Source organism: Gouania willdenowi, chromosome 5 (genome assembly GCF_900634775.1).
Source record: "Gouania willdenowi chromosome 5, fGouWil2.1, whole genome shotgun sequence".
Taxonomy (NCBI): Eukaryota; Metazoa; Chordata; class Actinopteri; order Blenniiformes; family Gobiesocidae; genus Gouania; species Gouania willdenowi.
Window position 1 is genome coordinate 3,210,836 of NC_041048.1, and position 25,355 is coordinate 3,236,190.

A 25,355-nucleotide genomic window follows, 5' to 3' on the forward strand; every position below is an offset into this window, starting at 1 on the left:
ATTAATTCACTTAGTTGATACGGTTTAATTTGGTTACTGTACTGTAACTAGGGTATTTAATTAAAACTGAAACTTGCTGAAATAAAACTACAAACAAGTTGGCAGCAGAAAAAACAAAGAGCTGCAGCCCAGGTAGATGTGAAATAAAATAAAACAAAGTCAAACCCGGGGCGCACGGTGGCTTAGTGGTTAGCACGTCCGCCTCACAGCAAGAAGGTCCTGGGTTCAAGCCCTGGGGTGGACACTTGGGTCCTTTCTGTGTGGAGTTTGCATGTTCTCCCCGTGCTGCGTGGGTTTCCTCCGGGTACTCCGGCTTCCTCCCACAATCCAAAAACATGACTGTAAGGTTGATTGGAGTCTCTAAAATGCCCATAGGAGTGAATGAGAGAGTGAATGGTTGTCTGTGTCTCTGTTGCCCTGTGATGGACTGGCGCCCTGTCCAGGGTGTACCCCCGCCAAGCGCCCTATGAGAGCCGGAGATTGGCACCGGCAGACCCCCGCGACCCTGTTAAAACGGGAAATAAGCGGGTAAGAAAATGGATGGATGGAAAGTCAAACCCTGGAACAGTCATGTGACTAATCAATCAACAGTTCTTCCAGTTGAGAAAGATTATTATTATTCTGGATACAGTGGAAATATTTTGAACTTGTTTATATTGTAGGGAAGACACTATATAGATAAATGTAATTGGAGTCTAAAGCCACAAAAATTGCACCACTTTAAAAAGAAAATAGACGAACATAAGACCTCTTTACATGGAGTATAAGACAAAAGAACAGTAGAAACTTCGGACATTTTTTAATCCTTAAATCTGTTGATTAAAGTAAAAGTATCCCAAGTATTTTTTTCTTTATGCACATATGTAAATTGTATATGACTGTAAATAATTTACATGTTTTATAAAAACGGGTAAATGTGTGAATGGTATATATTGTAATAGTTGTATGGAGTGCATGTCAATAAAAAAAATTAAAAAAGCAATAACTGGCCGTCACTGTCTGTAGAGGCAGCAGCCCCTCCCCCGCTACAGAGAGACAGCAGCAGCAAAGGACTGTCCTACACTTCCTCATTTAGCGGGGCTAAATTACAGCTGTTAACTGCTTGAATAAGCTTACATTCTGGCTGAACTCCCCAAATTAATAATTTAAACCGTAGAAGGCGCGCTGTCTATGATACGACCAGAGAAGAAGTGATCAGCGCTCTCTCTCCCTTGTCAGCCTATGGTCAGCGGCTCCGCAGGCAAACACACACACACACACACACACACACACAGACTGCAGTCGTGTTCTGAACGCATCTTATACAAACCCTGCATAAACAAACAGAGCAAGCTGTGGAAACAAACTAATGCGGGCATTTAGGAATCGGTGCACAACCCTAACCCGAAGATGCTACGTACGTATACTTCGGTAAACGTTCCAATAGCACTGGGGGTTGTCCGTACGGCAACCATACGAATAGAAACTTTCATTTGTTCTTGACTCAACCCAGAGAATTCCCACCTGAGTGAAAGTAAGAGAACTTTGAGTGTTTGCCCAACATTTGCTCCTGAGCTCAGAACAATAGCTGAAGAAGATGATGGGCTTGTCAGTTTAAATCTGGCATTTATGATAAATCCAACAGTTTCAAAAGAGCAACTTTATTTCAAGTTGGCAACACATGACAAGTTGCACTTTATCTTTTAGGAAACATAAATTTTCAAATTTCACGGTTCTAATATTTGCTTAAGACGCGTCAACCAAAAACCACAGATGTTAGCCACGTGATGGAGAATCCAAACATTAAGACACGTTGTCTAAAAACAACACGTTAACCTCCATTTAATTCCACGTGTTTTCTGACCAACAACCTCTGACATCATCCTTTAGTTATCCATCCTATTTATATACGAAAACAAACCCTGCACATTAGAGCATTAACATGAATAGTCAAATGCTCATGTGAGGCTAGTGGTAGGCTAATGTTAATATTGGGCTAAGGCTAGGCAAATGCAAGCAAATGATAATGCTAGGTTTATGTTAGCTAACGCTAGCTAATGCTAATGTTAATGCTAGTTTAATGCTAATGCGAGCAAATGCTAATTTTAATGTGAATGCCAGTTCATGCTCATGGTAGTGTAATGCCAATGCAAGCAAATAATAATGTTAATATGAATGCTAGTTAATGCAAATACTAGTTTGATGCTAATGCTAGTTAATGTCAATGCTAACTAATGCTAATGTAAATGCTAGGTTAATGCTAATGTTAGGTTTATGCTAATATTAGGCTAAGGCTAGGCTAATGCAAGGAAATGCTAATAAATGTTAATGCTAGGTTTATGTTAGCTCACGCTAGCTACTGCAAATGTTAATGCTAGTTTAATGCTAGCAAATGCTAATGTTAATGTGAATGCTAGTTAATGATAATGTAATGCTAATGCTAGTAAATGCTAATGTAAATGTTAATGCTACCTATTGCTAAGGTTAATGCTAGTTAATGCTAATGCTTATGTTAGTTTAATGCTAATGCTAGCTAATGATAATGTTAATGATTGGTTAATGCTTGGTTAATGCTAATATTAGGCTAAGGCTAGGCTAATGCTAGCAAATGCTAATAAATGTTAATGCTAGGTTTATGTTAACTAAAGCTAGCTATGATAACGCTAATGCTAGTTTAATGCTAATTATAGTAAATGCTAATGTAAATGCTAATGTTAGCTATTGCTAATGTTAATGCTAGTTAGGCTCATGCTAATGTTAGACTCATGTTAATGTTAGGTTAATACTAGGGCAATGTTAATGTGCTAGGCTAAAGCTAATGCTAATGCTAGACTAATGCAGTGTTCAATGATGTGGGCCAGCACCTGCATCCACACTTGCATCAGGAAATGCAAATATTCTAGTTAATTTAATAAAATTCATAACTGGGACTGTCGACAGTCATCCCTTAAATTTATGGGTGCAGATGGGGCTTGAAAGTTCACCTTTGTTTAAAGTAGGGAACACTCCCAAAACAGTCTGAGAACCACGAGTTTAGAAGCATGAACTCTAGCAATCAAACAATTTCAAGTTTTGAAAAGACACCATCATCTTTTTTTGCCACATAGGAGGAAAAGTGTCCAAAACACACGACCAAAGCTTCATCGTGATATGTGAAAATGTGGCCAAATCTTTGATAAACTCTATCATTACATACAGTATATCTCTTTATTTCTTCCACATGCTTTGATGACTTCCATCCTAAGTTCTCCTTGAAGGAAAAAAAGCATAAGTTCAGACGTTGTGTAAAGAGACACGTGTTCCACGTTAGCGTGAAAGCATATTACCTTATATTTATGTTGGTGATAATCTGCCGTCGTTAAAACCCAGATCGTTTTTGAAAAATGGAAGCAACAGGGCGGCTCTTTTTCAGGGCGTGCTGCATTCCCCCCGCGATGAAGTCAAATAGGTTGCATAGCAAGTGTTTAATGGTGTGACACAACACAATCGTAAACGTTAGGAAAACAGTGGAATCTGTCATGAAATCCAGCTGCAGGCATCTGCCTCACATCGGTTTTATATCAAACTCAACCTGAGCTCACATGTTCAATGTTGCTGATTTATCAGACTATCAGTGCTCAAGATGATGCTTTTATCTCCCTAATGATATGATGTTAACATCAAAGGCATTACAGACGTTTTATCAGACAGCAGATGCTCACTAGAGTTGTTTCTGGCCTTTTATTCGTTCGCTGAACATCGGAATAAAAACCGAAGTTCTCGGGTTAAAAGTCCAACTGCTGCTCTGGTTGTTTTTTCAATTATTTTGTTTGGAGTTTTTTTTTGCAAGAGAAGCAGAACAAATCAACCCCACAACACATTCAGAGTTTTGCACGCTACACCTAGCTAGCCAACCTAGCTATAGCCAAGAACAAGTGAGACTGAACAGCACTCAAAGCCCACTTGGATATCGCAGATGATCTTTTTCCTCTAAGTACTGACACATTAAGACTCACTGAGACAATGAAGTTTACTTTAACTCTAGGGTTTACTAAGCTCTGTGTGATAGGGTGACCTTATTTTGATTTCAAAAAAGAGTACACATGGGCTAAACTCGGCATACTCAAAGTGATTTACGTTTTTTTTAATCTACCTGGTAACGGCAAAATACAATATAGTACATAAATAAGTTGTTATTGTCCATAAGGTTTACAAATGTATTTCTATCTTTATAACAAAGACTTGGAAACAAACTAAAATCAGTGGTGACCAGTGTTGGGCCCCAACGTTACTTTTGACAGTAACTAGTACTGTAACGCAATATTTTTCTAAAGAAATAACGCCGTTAATGTTACAATATGGTGCGTTTGTCCGTGACTTTGCTAGCTGCAGTGTACTTCCTGTTTACAGTGGCGCTACATATTTTTGCAGGATGTCGTGCCAAACACAGTAAAACAGTAGAAGAAGAAGCATTGTCAGTGTGTTTGTGTTTACATCACGTGCGCCAATCATGGCGAGTCAATGCGAGAGCAGTACGAGCTTCTCAGAGTGGAATTACGCGCATTATTTTTGTCTTCAAAAGATGCATCAGTGAAGCTAAGCTAACGCTGCGGCTGGATTTTAATGGACTGTGACTGTTATCCAGGAACAGGTCAGCCAAACTATTGCACGGTATGTTGTTGTAAATAAGAAGCCTGTCGCTAATGCTGAGTCACCGCTAACAGCAGTGACTCAGCATTTTCAACAGCAGAATGTGCACCTGGAATATGCACAGCTTACTTTACATTACTGTGCTAAGGCTGAAAAAATACTGTTCTAATTTTGGAGAAGCTGTTTTGTGTTTTATATGCACATCATTTATGGTTGTTTTATAGCAGTTGATCAACAGTGGATTATTATATTATTACAGCACTAATATGAAGCTGTATGGACACAAATTACCCAAAATAAATAATACATTCTCAAAAGTTACTTTTTCCAGTAACGCATTACTTTTTGGTGTAAGTAATTAAAATAGTAACTGAGTTACTTTGTTAATGAAGTAACTAGTAATGGTAACTAGTTACTTTTTTTCAGTAACTAGCATAACACTGGTAATGACTCAAGTCCATCCCCTTTATTATGCATTAGAACAATCTGTCCTCCTTTAAATCTCTCATTCATTGAAACAATAACAAACATCTCTTAGAGGAAAGAAAAACCTCATGGCTTACAGAACATTAAATAAACACTTCAATAAATAACTGTGAATGTTTAAAACACATGGTCCAATGCTGACTCCTGGGTTTCTATTACCCTTGGAAATGCACAAAATGTAAATAGAAGGTTTTTCACACGTTTCCATATTGAAACGTGTCACAAAAGCACAATGGAAACACTTTATTCCGCAAATACGCGACAAAGAACGTGACATACCTGGTCACATGACCACTGCTCACTGAGAAAACATGACGCGGTACGTGTGGACAGAAGAGGAGACCCAGACGTTTCTTAACATTAATCTTTGAAATATTCAGTGCCACATTAGACGTGAAACAACAAAGGAATACAGAGGAAGTCTCACTGGGCGAGATTTCAAGAGTTACGAGACTCCAAAAAACGTTTAATGGAAACACATTCAAAGCACAATTATACTTTGTCAACATTCAGAAATCTTACTTTTATTTTGTGAAAATTTGTAATGGAAACCCAGCTTCTGAGCTTTATTCTGTCTGTTGTCATGGAGATGGAGGTGATGAAGTCTAGACCAGATGATGGAAACTTTACATTAACTTCCTACATTCTAAGTTTCTCCTCGTGGCTCCTTGGTTTTCTAGTCACTCTCTGAACCTCCATGGAGGTTTGATGATCCAGGAGGATCTTCATGATGATGTTTTTAATTCAATCCACCAGCATTTGGTCTCTTTCAATCCATCTTGGATCTCTTCTCTTTTCCTCATGTGTGACGATTTTGTCAAAACAAAACAAACATCTTTAATAATTCTGTCATACAGTAATGACTGTAAAGAGCAACTCTTTAGCTTTCAGAAACTGGTGGAATTTCTCCGATAGAGCAAATATTAGCTGAGTGACGGTCATTTAAATCAACGTGTTTCCCTATTTTGCAAAGTACACATAAAACGAAGCAAACCAGCCACAAATACGTAACAGTTTGTTCTAAGTGTGTAATTCAATAATTATTGTGCTCGAGTTTGGACTTCCACGTATACAGTACCGGTAAATAAATTTAATAATATCAAAGCAATAAGTGACAGATTTCAGTCCCTGCATCATCTTCACTTTCAATTTATTTGATTTTTTGACCAATTATTATGTAAATTTTGTGGAACAATTTGAAGAAAACTGCAGGATTTTGAGTTTTTAATGATTTGTGATTAAAAATGTCTGCCATCATGTGACATAAGCATGAGGAAATGAGCCTGGCTAATATTGTGGAGTTTCATTGAATTTGTGTATTAATGAACTGAATCAGTTGGTAATGTACACAATGATTCATGGTTTCTCTGACTTTTATTACTTGCTGCCGGGGGTCGAATTGGATGCTCAAAAGGGCCGAATTTGGCCCCCGGGCCTTGAGTTTGACATGTGTGAGTTAGTGAATAAAATGTCTAGATATTGATTGACATTGGCTGTAAAGAGCAACTCAGTAGCTTTTAGAAAGTGGTGGAATTTCTCAGATAAAGCAAATATAATATTATGTTACTTTTTTTTTTAATTAATGTGTTCCCCTCGATGCGTTCATGGTCCCTGGGAAATCTGGTCATTTGAATGAATTTGTAAAATCTGGCCAGAAAAGATGTGAAAAAAGGACATGTCCAGGTATAAGTAGACGTATATAATCACCCATGTGAGGCCAGTCTAATTATTGGACACATGGGCCTTTATAGCTTTGTCTCAGTGAAAAGTCAAAAGAAACCAAAGATGAGACTGTGAAGACGTAGAAGAAAATGAAACGTCTTATTTGCCATGAAGGAAACATTCAGAAACAAAAAAGAGTCCCAGTCCGCCACTGATGGTAACTATATCATCTTTTTAAAGTATGTGAGTGAAGTTCTCAGTGTCTCTGAGGCTCAAACGTCTGTCTCTCATCGCTCTGAGGAGTCACATGTGTTGTTCCTGTGAAGGTCAGAAAGATGTGGTGCCAGCTCACATCACTGCGAGGTGGAATTCCACTACAGTCAGAATGAAACTAACAGCTAGTGACGGCTGACGGATCGTCTTCTAAAAGCTGTGATTAATGGATGTGAGAGGAGTAATCCAGCCACTTTCAGGGCCATTATGTGTGTGCGCACAACAGTTTGAGTTGATTTCACAAATCACCCCTTTCATGTTTTTAGGGGTTTTTTTGTCTTTGGCAGTTTTTGTTTGTGTGACCACATACAGTATTTAAAGCACTAAGTGTGAGATCAACAAGTGTTGGAAAAAAAGATACATTTTGCAATCACACAAGTGTTTGACACTGGACTGAAACATGTGAACAAAAGCAGCTGTGGTGACTTAAACGTTTTAAAAGATCCATATCTAGAAACCAATGTTGCGTGCTAAAGGCTGAGTGGAATGGAAATGTGTTGATTTCCAAACTCTGGAACTAATGCAAAAAACACCAAATGTAAATAACCAGGGCTTAGTTTAAATAGTAAATAAATCCAGGCACGTGCACAGACATTTGGAAGGCAGGTGCTCAAAGCAGAAAACATTATGAATATGCAATTATAATTATTGTTTGTTTGTCGTTTTGCATGTTTTCCTGTCATTTTGTAAGTCATTTAAGTCATTTTGTAATGTTTTTTTAGTCATTGCATATATTTTTCTCCCAGTTTGTGTGTGTGTGTTTTTTTTTTACATACATACATAGGGGCTTTTAAGGGGGATAAATCAAAGGTACAGTAGAATACATATTTAAAGGGGGCTATGGTTTTTCTATCAGTGTGTTGGTTTGAAGGCGTCTGTTACAGAGCCTCTTAAGTTCAAAACTTTAAAAATTCACAACAAATCAACCGCGTGTGCTACAGATTTACAACTTTCACTAAAATGTAGCCACAACACTGAAGAAACTTTTGTAAATTTAAACCTATTGCAAATTTTTAAGTCCGTCACTCGGTTTTTTTGTTTTGGTTTTTTTCTCATTTTGTGCCTTTTTTGTTGTCGTTTTGTGCGTTTTTCTGTCATGGAATTTTTTTTTGTCATTGCGTATATTTTTCTCCCAGTTTTTTTTTTTTTTTGTATATTTTTGCTAACATTTTTGTTTCGATTTTTCTCTATTTTGTGTGTTTTTTTGTTGTTTTGTGTGTTTTCCTGTCATTTTGTAATTAGTTTTTAGTCATTTTGTATTTTTTTAGTCATTGTGTGTATTTTTCTCCCACTCCGTGTTTTCTTTTTTTGTCACCTTGTATATTTTTGTTATCATTTTTGTTCAGTTTTTCTCTCATTTTATGCATTTTCTGTTGTTGTCGTTTTGTGTGTTTTCCTGATTTTTTTTTAAGTCATTGCGTAGATTTTTCTCCCAGTTTGTGTTTTTTTTTTTGTCATTTTGTATATTTTTGTGATCATTTTTGTTTCGTTTTTCTCCTATTTTGTGCGGTTTTTTTTGTTGTCGTTTGGTGTGTTTTCCTGTTTACTTTTGGTGCCACACCCTCAGAGTGAGGGTCGCCATGTGCCCACATCTGCCTCATTTAAATAAACACTTTTGTTCCTAAAGTAAATCCAGCCACTCAAAGCTACTCAACACTTTCACTGAAGGGCCTCTTGCTTAACACGGACAAAAAAAGTAACATTTCATGGAAAAATCAACTCCATATGACCAAATGTAAGTGATGATTGAGAGACAAACTCCAGAAACAGACTCGGGGGTGGCGGCCATCTGCCATTAATGTCTGTGGAGAGGGAAAGCCCGGTCATAAAACTAAAACTTTTAGTATTATTTTAAAATTGTTACAAATCAACTTCTCTTTTATTTTGTAGGAAAATATTCTTTGTTTTTAGTGCGTTAATCAAAGTGTTTTACTCTGTTAAACAAATGTATCCATTCATCACATGATCACACACACACACACACACACACACACACACACACACACACACACACACACACACACACACACACACACACACACTTGTGGCCATTAGAAACCACTTAAATAAAAAAAAAAAGGAAAGAAAAAAAAAGAAGAAGAAAAAAAAGGGGGAAAAAAGAAGAAGAAAAGAAGAAAAAAAAAGAAAGCACTTAAATGTGACAGTTTCACACTGATGCACTAATGTTCGCTAATAAACACGGAGATATTTACTAAGACTGAAAAAAACAGAAGAAAACCAGCCAGAAATAATTTAAATAAAGTTAATCTGCATTTTTTTATGTTTTTTTATTGAGCAAAAGTACAGAATCTATACATAAAACAAGGCACTTGAATGTCATATACAACAATCGACAATAACAATAGTTAGAATAAAATACTTAAGTCCAAACTAGAAGTTCAATCTCTATACAGAGGAGCAAAATAAAGAAAAACAAAACATCACACAAATAAAGAAAAATATTAAATAAAACAAAAAATTACATACATACATACATAGGGGCTTTTAAGGGGGATAAATCAAAGGTACAGTAGAATACATATTTAAAGGAGGCTATGGTTTTTCTATCAGTGTGTTGGTTTGAAGGCGTCTGTTACAGAGCCTCTTAAGTTCAAAAGTTTAAAAATTCACGACAAATCAACCACATGTGCTACAGATTTACAACTTTCACTAAAATGTTGCCACGACACTGAAGAAACTTTTGTAAATTTAAACCTATTGCAAATTTTGAAGTCCATCACTCGGTTTTTGTTTTTTGTTGTTTTAAAAAAAAAATATTAAACCAATCTCAAACCTCTTTTAAACAATGCATCACAATGTTTGTCATTATCTGTTCAAAGTCCTTAAAGGACGTGTACTACAAAGCTAGATATGTACTGGATTTATCTCCATTAGCTTCACCTAACCAAACATTCTCTGTCAGAGAGCAGCTGTACTACGAAGCGGGATATAAACATGTTCTCTAAAGCTTGGTGATTTCAGGGTGACAGATGTGGGGATTGCAGAATCAGAACAATCACAATCACGTAGAAACTGTGTCGAGCAGCTGACGTCGTAATTGAAGAATAATTCTTGAAAAATATGAAGAATTAAAATCCATAATTTAGACCAAAAATGACACTGTTGCTGCAGAAAAAGCAGGAAGAAAAGAACACAGCTGCTGACACTGTTAATGTGTAAAAGTGTGAGATTGGGCTTTCGCTCTCTCTCTCTCCACAGACATTAATGGCAGATGGCCACCACACCCCCCCCACACACCCCCCCTCCACCCCCTCCACCCCCCGAGTCTGTTTCTGGAGTTTGTCTCTCAATCATCACTTACACTTGGTCGTATGGAGTTGATTTTTTCCAACAAAACGGAACTTTTTTTGTACGTGTTGAGCAAGAGGCCCTTCAAAAGTAGTTACAGCTAAAGTAAAAATAAACTTTATTTAAATGCATAAAAAAGGCACAAAATGAGAGAAAAAACCCAAAATATACAAACCGACAAAAGAAAAAAAAAAGAAAACAGTGTTGCATCAACTTCACTTTATATCCTGGTCCAGACCAGGTTATGTGTTCAGCCTAAGTTACCATGGTGATTTAGCCCGGAAAGAAGTTATCCAGCGTCGTAGTACAGCGCACACTGAATAATTCCAGGAAGTAAGAGAGATAAGAAGGAATCCGGCTTCATAGTACAGGACCAAAGAGATGAGAAGGTCTTGTTTATGAGCTAAAAAAATAAAATAATCTCTTTGTTGTTAAACCCATCGATACTCGGCCACAATCAGATGTTTGTCGGATGTCGTGAATTGGCCCTCGTCAGCTTCCGTAGATTTGACTTAATTAGAAAACCTTCCCCTTTTATCACAATATTGTATATGGAGTTTATTTTCAAAATTTCAACTTGAATCACGTCTTTTCAACTTAAAAATGCAGTTTGTAGAATCCTCTCTCCGAAATATATTAATTATATTTAGCAAATTTTTACTCAATATAAACTAGTGACAAATGCGTGGACTTTATCTTGTATTATTATTATATTTTTCATGAATAAATGTATCTCTGAAGTTACTGCCCTGAGCAGCGGCTGTTGACGTCAGCTCGTCCCCGTCGTAGAGCGCACACACGCGGCTGATCCCAGCAGCCGCTCAGAGCAGAGTGACAACCATCACGCTGCATCCAGACCGTAAAATAAATACGCTTCTCTTAATTTTACACACCATTTATCCCGTCTGTTCTCACTCTTTCTCTGACACCAGTGTGTGGGGCGGACCCTGCACAGTCACAGGAATCCGTGAGGATGCAAAGCGGTCCGTTCCCCCTGAGTATGTTTGTGACTTTAAACTGTTGCTTCTCTTTTCCGCCAAGTGCATTTGGTACGTGAACACACCTGAGCAGCCAATAGTTAAACAACTCATGGAGCACACATGTTTGTAGAAATATCTCTGAATGGCTGAAGTCCAGCGTCACGCTGCTGGATTTCTAAACTTCATTTACAGAGCCAGGAGAAGGTGAAGAGGTTCACTGTCCACTCAGAACACTTTGGATTACAATATGCTCAGAGATGTTTATACATTTTTGACTAAATTATGCCAAATAAAAACTTACATACTGCAGCTTTAACTTTATTCTTGATTTGCCACAAAATTATTTTCTCCATCAAAAAACTGGCCCTAATCCACTTCTGTATAAATGCTATAATAATGAAAACAAAGTGGAGATCTAAACTCTCATGATGTTGATGATAGACGTCCGTGGAGCTGCTCCTTGTTTAAGAATCTCCTACAGCCACAAACATGAAGAGAAACATTTTGATTCCTTGTCTGTGATGTTAACAAGCAACATTTTCTGGAGCTCATCCATCTCCGATAAATAAAGACCATATGTGATTATTATCCAGTTGATCTTAATGGGAATATGAGATCATTTACTGGTCTGGCACCACAGCATTTAGAAATTAAGATCATTTAGGTTTAAAGAATCAAACGCAGAGACGACCGATGATGATGATGATGTTGCTGGTGATGAAGATGGTTCATATCTATACGTGTGCTATCGCCTCATTACAATAACCCTGACCTCTGATTGGCTCATGCATGTTTTATATGGGGTGACGAATTAAAAACGCAGTCACTTTTTTATAGCCGATATATTTGGAATATTTAGCTCATTTTTCTTTCATTTGATACAGACATTTGTGTAAAACAGCATGTTCTATATCATTTCAAAAAAATTTGTAAACATGAAAAATAAATGTAAATGTCAGTGATAAATCTAAATGTTTAATGTAAATCTAAATATTAAATGTAAATCTAATTGTTAAATTTAAATTTAAATCTAAATCTAAAATGTTCAATCTAAATGTAAAATGTAAATATAAATGTAAATGTAAATGTTAAATCTAAATGTAAAATGTAAATCTAAATGTTAAATTTAATTGTTAAATATAAATCTAAATGTTAAATCTAATTGTTAAATGTAAATCTAAATGTTAAATGTAAATTTGAATGTTAATTGTTAAATCTAAATGTTAAAGTCCGTGTAAAGCAGAAATAAATGTATTATGAGTTTGTCACACTATAATAATGTGTCATTGACCACTGGGACAAATTTGAAAGATAAAAATAATTGCTAAGTATATAAAATTAGGTCTCAAAATCATAGAAAACAAGCACTGAAACGCTGGGGGCGTGTCAGCTAGAGGAGCAGGAAAGGGCACTGCCTGCGTGTACTGTGTCTATGGGAGAGAGCAGTGTGAAAGCGGCTACAGCGTCGATACTGCTTCTCCCATTGGTTTTCCAAAAGTGCTCGGATCGGGCCAAATGATGTGTCAGCAGAAAGGTCTGTTAAATCTAAATCTAAATCTTAAATTCATACATAAATGTTAAACCGGTGGCCAAGTGTAAAGCTAAATGTTTAGAAATGATGCAAAGTGGTATTTTACTTTCCGCTCGCAATGCATCATGGGACGGTTGAGTTTGACTAGTGTGTCCACCGTGCAGACTTAAAAAAAGTCCCCATATAGTTTACATCCTGTATTCATATTATATAATGTGAACACATTACATACTCAGATGTAGTGTGAGTAGTACGTTAGTTTTATAGAGACATTTAGAACACAGCAGTTAACAATTATTCTCTTTTATTATTCAGTTTTTTGGGACAAAAACAAAAACAAAAATTGAACAATTTATTCAACTTATTTCTTGCAACAACAAAATAAATCCTTAGTCAGGTGACCCATGAGGACTAAAGTTCTTTTTTTAACAAAAAGGGTGAAAAGTAATAAAAGAACATTGTGGTTAATATTAAAGGAGAGTGAGTGGGGGCGGGACTTCCTGCTCCATAACACACATACAATTTTTTATTTATTTTTCTTAAGTTTGACTGATATAAATATAAATGAATACAATGTATTAATGTTCCGTTCCACATGCGTCTGAGTGGTGATGCCAGTGTACTGTGACACAAACAAGGAGCTGAATTACATCACATACTGTACGTTAGATGAAATGGATCCACAGTGATTACAGTCAGTGCAGACGTGGCCTGGAGGCCAGTGAACGCAGAACAACATCCACTGATTAGAGACGAAACGGCAACACAAAACCGTCCCATTGTCTTCATCGTGTTTCTGGGGAACCTCGCAGTGAAATAAAAGCTGAGTCAGCCAATATTAGAAAAGTGTGTTTTTGTAACAGGTTCATGTTTCTGCAACGGTTCTTTCTGAATCTGTAATGACACACACACATATATATATATACTGTATATATACATATAGATATATGGATACTGTATATATGCATATATATATATATAGTGCAGTAATTTGTGCACTTTGTATATATACAGTATATAAGAAACATGAACAAACTAGGAACAAACAAAATTTGATGATTTCAAATCTTGAATGTCATTATTTTGTTCATTTACCACTTCCTTTGTTATTTAATTACTTGTTAAACTAACTAACTAACTAAAAATAATAATAAAGAGAAAATTTAAAGTTTTTAAAACAAATTGAATTTCAAAAAGTATAATAATTCTGACACACATTTTATTGTATAAATATAAACTAGGGATGGACCGATGGACTGCTGATTTTCTTGAGCCGATACTACATTTTCTCCCTCAATTTACGTCATAAAAATCACACAATGATGAAAACAAATGGAACAAGTCTCAATTTTCTAAAAAAGGAACATTTATTGAAATGAACAAAGGTCAGGTAGAACGACAAGTGAAAAATATTTAACAAATATTAAAAACAGGTGATGTAGAACAAAATATTATATATACAGTATATATATATATATATATATTATTTAACGCAGCAGCCCACATCGGCCAATGTCAATACACGTAAAAAAAAACGTTCAATCGCTAACACAAACCCTGTTTTTGGTGTATGTCTGTTATGGAGTTGTACCCCCCAATGCCCCCCCCCCAATATATTTTCCTTTTCTGAAAAGTGTTTTAAATCGGTCATGCCTGTCTTTATCCATGCTGGGTCTGATCCTGATGTTTGAAAAAGCAGAATAACGCATTAGCCTCGCTACATGCACTTAGCCAGGCCTTCATTCTAAACAGGGCTTAAAATAAACTTTAACCAGAAAATAAACTACGTTATGAGCCACAGAATAGATTTAAGCGTTCATGATATATATAGAGATATGTAAAGGGGAAATTTGTAATTATTGATACTGCGATATGTCACGATGTATATCGTATGATTTAGTATTGGGATAAATTGCATCAAGACATGCAAATTGTGAAGCGTATCGTATCGTCAGATTTATGGCAATGTACACCCCTATAGTTTAGATGTAGTTTTCATTGACGTCGCTTCAAAAAAATGTATTAGACAAAAACTATGACAAAAGTTTTCAGTCAACAACATTAACAGTGGCGTGTGTGTGTGTGTGTGTGTGTGTGTGTGTGTGTGTGTGTGTGTGTGTGTGTGTATGTGTTCAACATATCCAGTCCTCTGTGTCCCAGTGAAACACTGCAGTGTTATGTTTAAATATGTAGACGTGTGCTCGACCCCGAAGTAAACGCACAAAATGACAGAAAAGGAAAGTACAGTATACAAAATGACAACATAAATTCCCATAATGTAATACAATACATAATAATATGATGTAAATGTAAAAAAAACATATATAATCCGACAAAAACACCTAAACATACACAAATACATTAAAAATGCATAAAACAACTCCAAAAACACACAAAATGACAACAAAAATAAACCAAATGACTCCAAAAACACACAGTTTGTCATTTATAATACACAAAGATACACAAAGTGAGATTACCTCTTATCACACTAACTTCTAGGATTAAATCAGTGCTGAACTACGAAGCTGGGTAACACCTTAGAGAGCTAAATCACCATGGTAACTTAGGCTGAACGACTAGCCTGGTCGAGAGCAGGTTTTGCTCTGGTTAGGATTTTTTAAAGCCTCATTCTAAATATTTGTGTTTCTTGCTAACCTGGAGCAGGCTGAACAGCTGCTGTAATAATGAAGCAACTGAGCTCCGTTTATTGAAAGCTTTGATATCTTTCAATTTAAATTAGGCCCAGTGTGTTGTGTTCCAGTCCCAGTGTGTTGTGTTCCAGTCCCAGTGTGTTGTGTTCCAGTCCCAGTGTGTTGTGTTCCAGTCCCAGTGTGTTGTGTTCCAGTCCCAGTGTGTTGTGTTCCAGTCCCAGTGTGTTGTGTTCCAGTCCCAGTGTGTTGTGTTCCAGTCCCAGTGTGTTGTGTTCCAGTCCCAGTGTGTTGTGTTTAATCTAAATGGTAGAAAACCCACCTGTGTGCTACTTACTGCCCTCTACTGACCTGGATGAATGATTGTTTTTAGTTGAACTATTTACAGGAATGTGTGAATAAGGTCCTTTACATGTGAGACACTGAGGTTTTAAATTGCGAAAAAAAAAAAAAAAAAGTTCAATTGACTAATTTACAATCGTCATATATTTGTTGTATTGATGCTTGTGTTTATTTGAGTAAATTATGTGAATTAAAGCAACAGTTTTCAGCCTGGCTTTGATGTCAGCGTGCTGGACAATTTTAGGCCTTAGCAGCCTTATGTTCTAAAATCCTGGAGAAATCTCAGGGAAATTGCAAATATTGTTGCATTTCGTGGAATTTGGGAATTCGAATGAACAGACATATCTCCAAAAAAATACACAAAAGGACTACAGAAATGCACAAAATGCCTCACAATGAGCAAGACAACAACAAACATACACAGAATGACAGAAAAACTCTAAAAACTCTGTTCTTTCCTGTATTAATGCTCAGATCACTCATTATTCTAATGCTGACATGAATGTTGGTCATGTGACAAACGTTTTTTTTTTGTGGCCCCACTGTGATAATAGTCCCCTACCTCTGCTATAGAGTCTTATTTCTGAATCCTGCATATATACTACTTTAATTAACCAGTTTTCTCATGAAGAACTCATTCTAACTAACAATGATGGCCTGGACAAGTGGCCTTAGATGTTTAACAAAAACACATTAGACGATAGAATACGTAAAGTAAAAAAAATGCAGAATAAATGCATATATTATTATTTATATAGTGATATTATTTAGTTCAGTTGGTGAATAAATGGCTTTGTTGGGGCTCGTTTGATAACAGGAGAGTCACCATACCGTGTGTGTGTGTGTGTGCGTGTGTGTATTGTCTGTTTTTGGTTAAATAATGTGATGAATAGACTACAGAGGTTTCTGAATGTTTAATTCAGTGAAGATGGTTGAAGGATGATTGTCTCTGTGGACATACGGTTACGATACATCTGCTTTACTGTCCACAACTTAGAATTCTTTCTTCTTTTGTTTCTTTTTTGTGGCCGAGAAAGAAAAGCAAAAAGAAAGACAAAAGTCCTCCCAGACGTCTGTCGGAAGCATCAGAGTTTCAGTTTTTGATCCCTTATAAATGTCAAAGGCACCAGATTGTCTTGGGTACAACACGTGTGTTAAACGTGAGCTAAACATGTGCTAAACGTGTGCTAAACGTGTGCTAAACGTGTGCTAAACATGTGCTAAACGTGTGCTAAACATGTATCACGCAGAGCAAAACTCATGCCATCATAAACCCATTATTTACAAGCCACACACAACATAACAGGGTTTACTGTACGTCTGATCATCTGTGTTTTTCAAAAGAAAATCAATGTGTAACTAACAAAGTTTCACATTTTATTAGCGTTACATTCATAGTGATGGGAGGTGTTAATATGCACATGGAACAACTGCAGATGGAGAAAATTGGCAAAAATGTTGCTCAAGATGTGAAAATTTGCCACAGAACTGTTAAAAAAATGCAAAAAGATGCAATAATTTTGGACATGATGCGACTACATTTTATGTGTGCCGTAAACAAGAGGTGATGAAAAGAGTCTCATTTACTTGTGCCAACATGGAATCTATGTAAAAAGACTGAATGTTAACACCTGAAATAGTTGGAGAAACACAATCATAGTTAAAACTTACAAACATGAATTCAACTAAATCTTAATGTTTTCCTCTGATTTATTTTTCTCATAAAGGCGCTTCAAACATCTGTGTTTCAGAAATACGTCTTAGCTTTAACCCTCCTATTATCCTCAAACATTACCAACACATTCGCCTCCAGAAAATGATTTTCAGAAAATTGTCGACCACATGTTTGTATATTTGTTGAAACCGTAAATAAGCTCTTGATGATGAAAACTTGACCTTGAAAATAGTTTTTGCTGAATTTTAACAAATTTAAGTATCACTCACAATCCAAAGGCCCCGATATAAAACCTAAAGTATGTTTGAACTTTGTCGTGTGCCGAGAAGCCTGTGAACATTTCAAACTAAATGTGTCTGACACAGACGTGTCACTCAGAACGTTTTACAGACGCATAAATCATCAGATACTGTATCTGCTTTCAAAGCGACACTTACAACCAAATGTGAGGCTGACGTAAGCCTGAGGTTCGTTTGTTGACAGTTATCTATCAGGTAGACATACTGTAGCAGATAAAAGTGGTAATATTTTGAGAATAAAGTTGTAACTTTATGTGAATAAAGTCGTATCTTAATAAATCTGTCATTTTTCGAGATTAAAGCTGCAATAATTAGAGAAAAAAGATCTTCTGTGTTGCGGTCGCTCGTGCATTATGGAGAATGTGGAACATTTAGTGAGATTATATTTATCTTTAGGTTTCACACAGTTGTAAAATATTGAGAATAAAGCTGTAAATTTAAAAACTGGTAATGTACATCACAGGTACGGGTTTTTTTTAAAGTGTATTATTTAGCATGGATGCCAGTATTTATGTTTGAATATGATACAGTGATTTAAAATTATTTACAATTTCTGCTTAATTTCAATAAATAATTCCCATGAAAAGTTTCCATTTTTTTTATATATATATTGCCAAAACTCACGAGCTTAATTTCTCGTAGAAATATCCCAGATGTTTTACGCTCCTTTGCAGCCCTACTGAAATATATATCTACAACTAAATGATTTGGTCATTTATACTGTTTTTGGCCCTTTGGATGTTTTAAAGGGCCGGTTTTGGCCCCCGGGCCTTGAGTTTGACACACGTGCATTAGACGGATTTCTCTGCTTGTCCTACATGTGTGTTTAAGGTGAGCCACAGAAGATGAGCACAAAGAATGCAGTTACACAACCGTGAACGAAGCCAGATGTGAAAAGAACAAAAACAATACGACGGCATAAAAGAATATTTGTGCTCATTCACTGCTTTTAACTTCTGCACTTTATCTTTTCACAGAAAAAAGACAGAATAAAAAAGGAGGGCTTGGACGAAAGCGCGAGAGGAAACGACTACGGCTGCTGGCCAGGGTCAACCTGACAAGCTCCGCCCCCAGCACCAGGGTCCTCTGGGTCCCAGTGGACGGGTTCATCTCAACACCTCAACATCAAAGAACCCCGTAAATTCATGTCAACACACAAACTAATTACGTAGTAATGTGGCGTTCAGGTTCATCCTGCAGAAACCAACGTTTAAAGGAGCAGAGGGCAGGATGGGAAAAAATAAACATTCATTTTTAGCTTTTTTAATGCTAACGGTGATGAAGCGTTCTGAACCAAAGAGAATGAGTCCATAGATATTTCTACCTATTGCCTTGAAATGATTGTGATACATTTTGTGCTGATGTTATGGTAACGATTTCCCTGCACAGTTCTGTGGACGTGAAGTCAAATAACGCTGGTGCGCGTTCTCGACAACTTGGAGACGTGACCCAATACCGGAAATGAAAAAAGAATGAGAAGAAGGAGGAAAGAAGATAAACACGGTGGACTAAACTACTGTTTGGTTCCGCAGAGGCATGCGGTGGGGAGGTCTGGCAGTAAACAGTAAATAAATAATGTAAGAGTAAGTTAAACATAGTCCCCTGGACTCCAGACCTTTAATGTGCCTGTTTTTTCACTGTGTGGTCAAGGATTCTTCCTTCTGTTAATGTGGGTTTGAATCCCACTTTTGTCATTTATATTTTTTAATTTCAACATATTTAACATGACAAATTCCACCTTTAAAAATACATATACGACAAAAATAAACATTTTAGGGTATTTCCTGGGTTGGGGTGGGGCTAAAATAAAAGGGTTGGCGGGGTAACTAAAAATATATATGAGCTAAAATATAACAGAACTTAAGGTCACGTGGTGCACCCATCACATGATCTAAACTGGCCAATGAGGGGCGCTGCGTATGCATAGAGTGGTCGTCTATAGATACGTTTAACGTAATAAATAATTGTGTCACAGTATCAGTGTCACGACCATGTAGTAGTCTCTGTGATGTCACTGCTGTGACTTTCTGAAACCGTGGATGCAGACACACACACTCCTCCCCACAGCACAGGTAAACCACAAGGCTGACCAACTGACGAGAACTTAAACTTCTGACCAAGAATTGGCCGCATCACTGAAAACGAACCAACACCTCCACAGACTGACAAAGGCTCCTCGTCACTGGTCACGTACTGAGTTTGCATCGTACTGATTGTATGTGTGCAAATATGGGCATGCGTGCACATGCGCACTCACGAAAAATGATAATAAAATAAAAAAATAATTCATTTTTGTTTATATTTGTTTTCAAAGTGAACAGACATTTTATTTGTTTATTGGATTAGGATTGGGTTCGGGTTAGGATTGGGTTAGGGTTAGGATTGGGTTAGGGTTAGGATTGGGTTCGGGTTAGGATTGGGTTAGGGTTAGGATTGGGTCAGGGTTAGGATTATAATCTCAGTACACAGGTAAACTTAGTACGTGACACCAGCGCGCACAAACTAGAGCCACACACACAGAGAGGAAACAGACAAGAGACAGAACAGCACACATGGAGACATGCAGACGTACACAGACCAAAAACAGACTGGGAAACACACACACACACACACACACACACACACACACCACAGTGACCAGGTAACCACACCAGATCACCTGTCACACCTAAACTTACAGAAAAACACAGACAGTGGACAACACGGATGGAGGCTGACACCATGACAATCCGCTGTGCCCCCGCGCCGGCTCGGCTGATGCTGCAGTTACACTAACGGCCATCGTGTCACTAACGAGTCTGATTTCTAGATCCTGCCTGATGCTCCTTTAAACAGTGTTGACATGTATCACCTTTAATAACAAATAAATGCTGACATGCAGGCAGGGTTGGGGTCGATTACATTTTTCAATTGCAAGTATGTCTTCAATCATCCATGTTCAATTAGAACTCAATTATGAGTTTCAATTACAATTACAATCATTTACTCCTGAAAGTCAATTACAATTATGTTCTCAATTACTCAAGTTCAATTACAATTAATATATATATACATTTAATATAATACAATATTGTGTTCGGAGTTTATTTTCTAAATTTCAACTTGAATCACGTCTTTTCAACTTAAAGCTGCAGTATGTAGAATCCACTGAAACCAAAACCTAACCTCCCTTATTGGTATATTTTGTGACTTTTTTCCTCAGTATAGACTATTGACAAATGTAGGGACGTTGTCTTGTGTTAGTGGAGATTTTTCTGGTGTTTAGAGACTCTGACATGAATGTCCTGAGCAGTGGTTGCTGGCGTCAGCTTGTCCCCGCCAGGGAGCTCACACAGAGCAATCCCAGCCACTCTGAGCAGACTGACAACCATCACTCCGCAGTCCGCATCAAGACTGTAAAACCAATTCACCTTGAATAAGCTTCTCTAAGGTCTACACGTCATGTATCCCATCTGTTCTCACTCTCCCTCTGACACCATCATCACGGGGATCCACAAGGACGCAAAGTGACCCATTCCTTCTCAGTGTTTGCAACTTCTGTTGCTTCTCCACCTCAGTCTACCTTGATTTGCCTTGTAACTGTTGTGTCTAACGCCACAATGAGGACTTCTGCTGGAACTTACACCATTATACTTTTACTATCGATGGTCCCTGAACGAGCCCGACTTCAAACAAGCAGCCAATAAAAAACACCCAAAACAGCCCATGGATCACGTGTTTGTAGAAAGATCTCTGATTGGCTGAAGTCCAGCGTCACGCTCCTGGATTTATAAACTGTATTTACAGAGTCAGGAGAAAGAGCAGATTTACTGTCCACTCAGAACATTTTGGATTACAATATACTTAAAGATGATTATGAATTTTTGACCAAATGATGCAACAAAAAAAACATACATACTGCAGCTTTAACCTTCCTCTTGTGTTAGCTTTCTGTTATAACAGGTCAGTTTTGACCCATGTCTTAAATCAGCTGTAAAATACACTAAAAAATATTATCTATCACCAAATTTGTTTTTCATCTGTTGGTTGCCTTGTTAAGCTTCCTAATCAATGAAATAATTGGTATTAATATTTTTGATGTGGACGTCTGAGCCTTTTTTCTGTCAAAAATTTTAAAATAATCCTCAAGAGAAGTGAGAGATAGTAGGGAAACTTTATCTGAAACATATTTTAATAATTACTAACTGCGTATGTGTAAGAAATAGAACTGTAACATGGTTCACCAGGTTTGCGTTTAATCATTTATTCATTTATTTTTATTAATTTTTTTAATTTAAATGACAGTTTTTATAGAATTTCCATGCCAATTACAATTACAAAGTCGATTATCTGCACTCAATTGCAATTAAATTAACAGCAATAGATTTTTTTAATAACAATTACATATATATGTGTAATTAATTACCAATTACAATTATAATCGACCCCAACGCTGCATGCAGGTAAGGTAGATCGCAATTTCCCTACTTTATAAATGTGAAAATAAGTGGCATGAAATATGTATTTTTCAAACTATCATAATAATGTATTTATCCATAAAAAGCAGTGAGATCTGTATCATGTTGTATTCTTTGTCAAGGTTTTTTTTTGCCCTGTAAATGCTGATTAAAGCTTAGACAAAACATCAATAATAAGCCCTTTACTGTGAAAAGACAATAAGTGACGAGTTGAAAATGTACCGATAAGATGATGATCTAATGTAATTAGGAGTCAGTGTTTCTTTAAACACATTTATTAAATCTAAGCTTATTTATTATTGTAATAAAGACAAACAAGAGTTGACGTTATTGTTAACTAAGTGTGTGGCTGATATCCAGGGCTCTTATTGTGAAAGGGTTGGTCTTCTTTTTCTTCTTCTGTGTGTACATAAATAAAAATAAGTGCGTTGACTATTTAAGCTAATGAAACCCAATGTGGTTTCTTTGGCCTAAAACCTTTGAAATGTACTTATTAGTAAATCTATGTCTAACAAAACACATTATTATGCACTGTATTCATTTCATTAACTTTTAAAAATGGAACTACTTTACAGTTTTAGAGCCTGTGTTCCTCCATCTTGAAATCATGTGACTGATGATGTCACACGGCCCCACTTCCTGTAAACATTGTTTTCTATTGGAGTGAAACATTCAGCCTGATTTTTTGATGATTTAGCAGTTTTTTAGGTCAAAATTACAACTTGTTCTGCTTTTATTTGCTCTAAATAATCAGGAAAAGTTAAAGATGTCAATGTTAACCTAAATGTAAAAATTGTGAAACAGTAAACAGTTGTGACCGCAGGAGGTGACAGTAACAACTCTGCGGTTTGGTAGTACACGATAAAGCAGAGAAGAAGAGCTCTCCTAAAGGACCCTAGGGCCCTATAAAATCCGTTTTTTTCCAAATTCTGTTTTATTTTTTGCCAAAATTCTGTTTTTTTTTAATTTTTTTAGAAATATTTATCTTTTTTTTTTTTTTTAAATAGTTTTTAACTTCTGTGAGGAAACAAAATAAATACTAATAATTAAAAATAAATAAATAAATAAAGTAAGAAAGGTAGATACTGTATAAGTTGTAGTGATATGGATTATTCTGACTGCTCCTTTTTAATTATTCATGTCATTTAAATATGCATGAGAACAGCATTAATGTCACCAGATTTCCTCTCAGGATCAATAGTTTACAGAATCTGATCAGGTTTAATGATTAGTGTTTTGATCAACTTAGTTTAAATTAACCTAATTTATATTATCCTGTCTTCTGTAGCTCTGATGAGATGTTGTTCAAATGGAACATTCTAACGTTGCACCAACTGACTTTTATTTTGTAAACTGGAAGTTCTCGCTGAAACGTTTGTACTTGAGGTAGCTAGCTGAGTGTGAATGTGTAGCTACGAGACACGGACAAAAGGCTGGAATAAAAAGAACTAAAGGACAACACGGACTGAGTTATTCTTAGTTAGCCAGACATGACAGTTCAAACACTGAGCAGGTGAAGATGATTAAAGCTGATCACGTTCTTACGGAGCGCCGCTGTGCTACACGAAAAACGGACAAAGCTTTTACAGGCACAGCAAAGTTAAACGGGCACTGATGGCTCTGTATTTAGGAGTCAGTGATGATTTGTGTTGTTTTAGACAGTGTTTGTTGTGGTTTAAGATAAGTTTAATGAAGCCAGGATGGGGGGTGGGGGGGGGGTGGGGCAGTGCATCTATTGAACGTTCCCCTGAAACATTTCCGCATAGAAAAAACATTCCTTGCCCCACGGTGATGCCGATTTTGTCTATTTCCGCGTTTACCCTTTTCATTGGTTGATTCCGTTAACGCAGATTTTGTAGGGCCCTACTTTACTCTCCCTTAAACAGTGCGCTGACACGCTCTGGTGGCTGAAGTTAGTGAGTAAATCAAGGACTGTTGAAGGCGCACAAACCCTGAGGATAGAAGTCCTTTGGGTGGGTGTCCTTCAATATGATGATGGAACACAGAATCTAAAACTGTAACACAGGAACCATTATCAGGAAGTAACAGCCCCCAGAATACAAACAGTTTAGTAACACTATCAAAGCAAACGTAAAGGATGAGACTTACACTGTAGGTGAAGAGAGAAGAAGAAATGTAACATTGTGCCATAGTTTGCACTTCCACGTACATCTGATATCTATAGTATGTAATACAATGACAATATCTAAGCAATAAATGACAGATTTCGGTCCCTGTCGGATCTTTACTACAAAATACTTTGAGTTTCAGACATGTGCAGTCCTGTGGTGTTATAGACGTGCAAGTTCCTGCAGATATTAACACATATACTGCGTTGGAAATGTCACACTAACATACTATACACCACAAACACTGAGTATATACTGTCGACTAACGTACTACTCATACTACGTCTGACATTTAAATAAGTATGTCGTGTGTTCACATTAGATATTATGAAAAGGTTGAGTACGTGAGAAATATCCGGATGTATGGGGACATTTTTAAAGTATGCACGGTGGGCACACTAGTCATACTCAACTGTCCCATGATGCATTGCGAGCAGAACGTATAATAGTCCAGGGCTTCAAGCTAAAAATCGAACTTTTCAAAACAAAAGCATCCCTTCTTGTCTTCCATTAGTTTATTACTTTTGTAAATATGGCTCTTGTTTTGAAGTTAACAGGAAGTTTTGTCAGTAGCTAATGGAGGGTTTCTGAAAGTCTCTGAACTGTCAGCATTAAATGTGTCTACGTGAGTTTTATGGATCAAATGAGCACATGTTGATATTCTACTTGGTCACTTTCTCACTTCAAATGTTTTCAGAACTTTCAAAGTAAAGGTGGAGAATAAACAGAGATATTTAGCCTCAGTGTGAACAAGGTTTTTGTCGTTGTAGGTTCCAAAGGCATCTTGGGAAACTTGGAAATATACTTCAGTGGGAACGCTCGTCATCCTAATCATACTTACAGTATATAATAGACAGTACATACTCAATGAGTTTGTAGTGTATACTATGTTATTACGCTATTTCGAACACAGCCCATGAGTAGTGTCCACTGTGCATACTTAAAAATGTCCC

At 36.7% G+C, this 25,355-nt stretch overlaps 1 protein-coding gene across 2 annotated transcripts in view; it reads left to right on the forward strand.

The window, feature by feature from the left end:
* rspo4 (R-spondin 4) overlaps positions 1–20,163 on the forward strand; it is a 55,240-nt gene extending 35,077 nt beyond the window's left edge. For both annotated transcript variants that reach the window (XM_028446371.1, XM_028446372.1), the window contains exon 5: positions 18,794–20,163. In XM_028446371.1, the coding sequence (XP_028302172.1) occupies positions 18,794–18,957 (164 nt within the window). In that variant the 3' untranslated portion in view covers positions 18,958–20,163. The remainder of the gene's footprint in view (positions 1–18,793) is intronic.
* Positions 20,164–25,355: the final 5,192 nt, after the last annotated feature.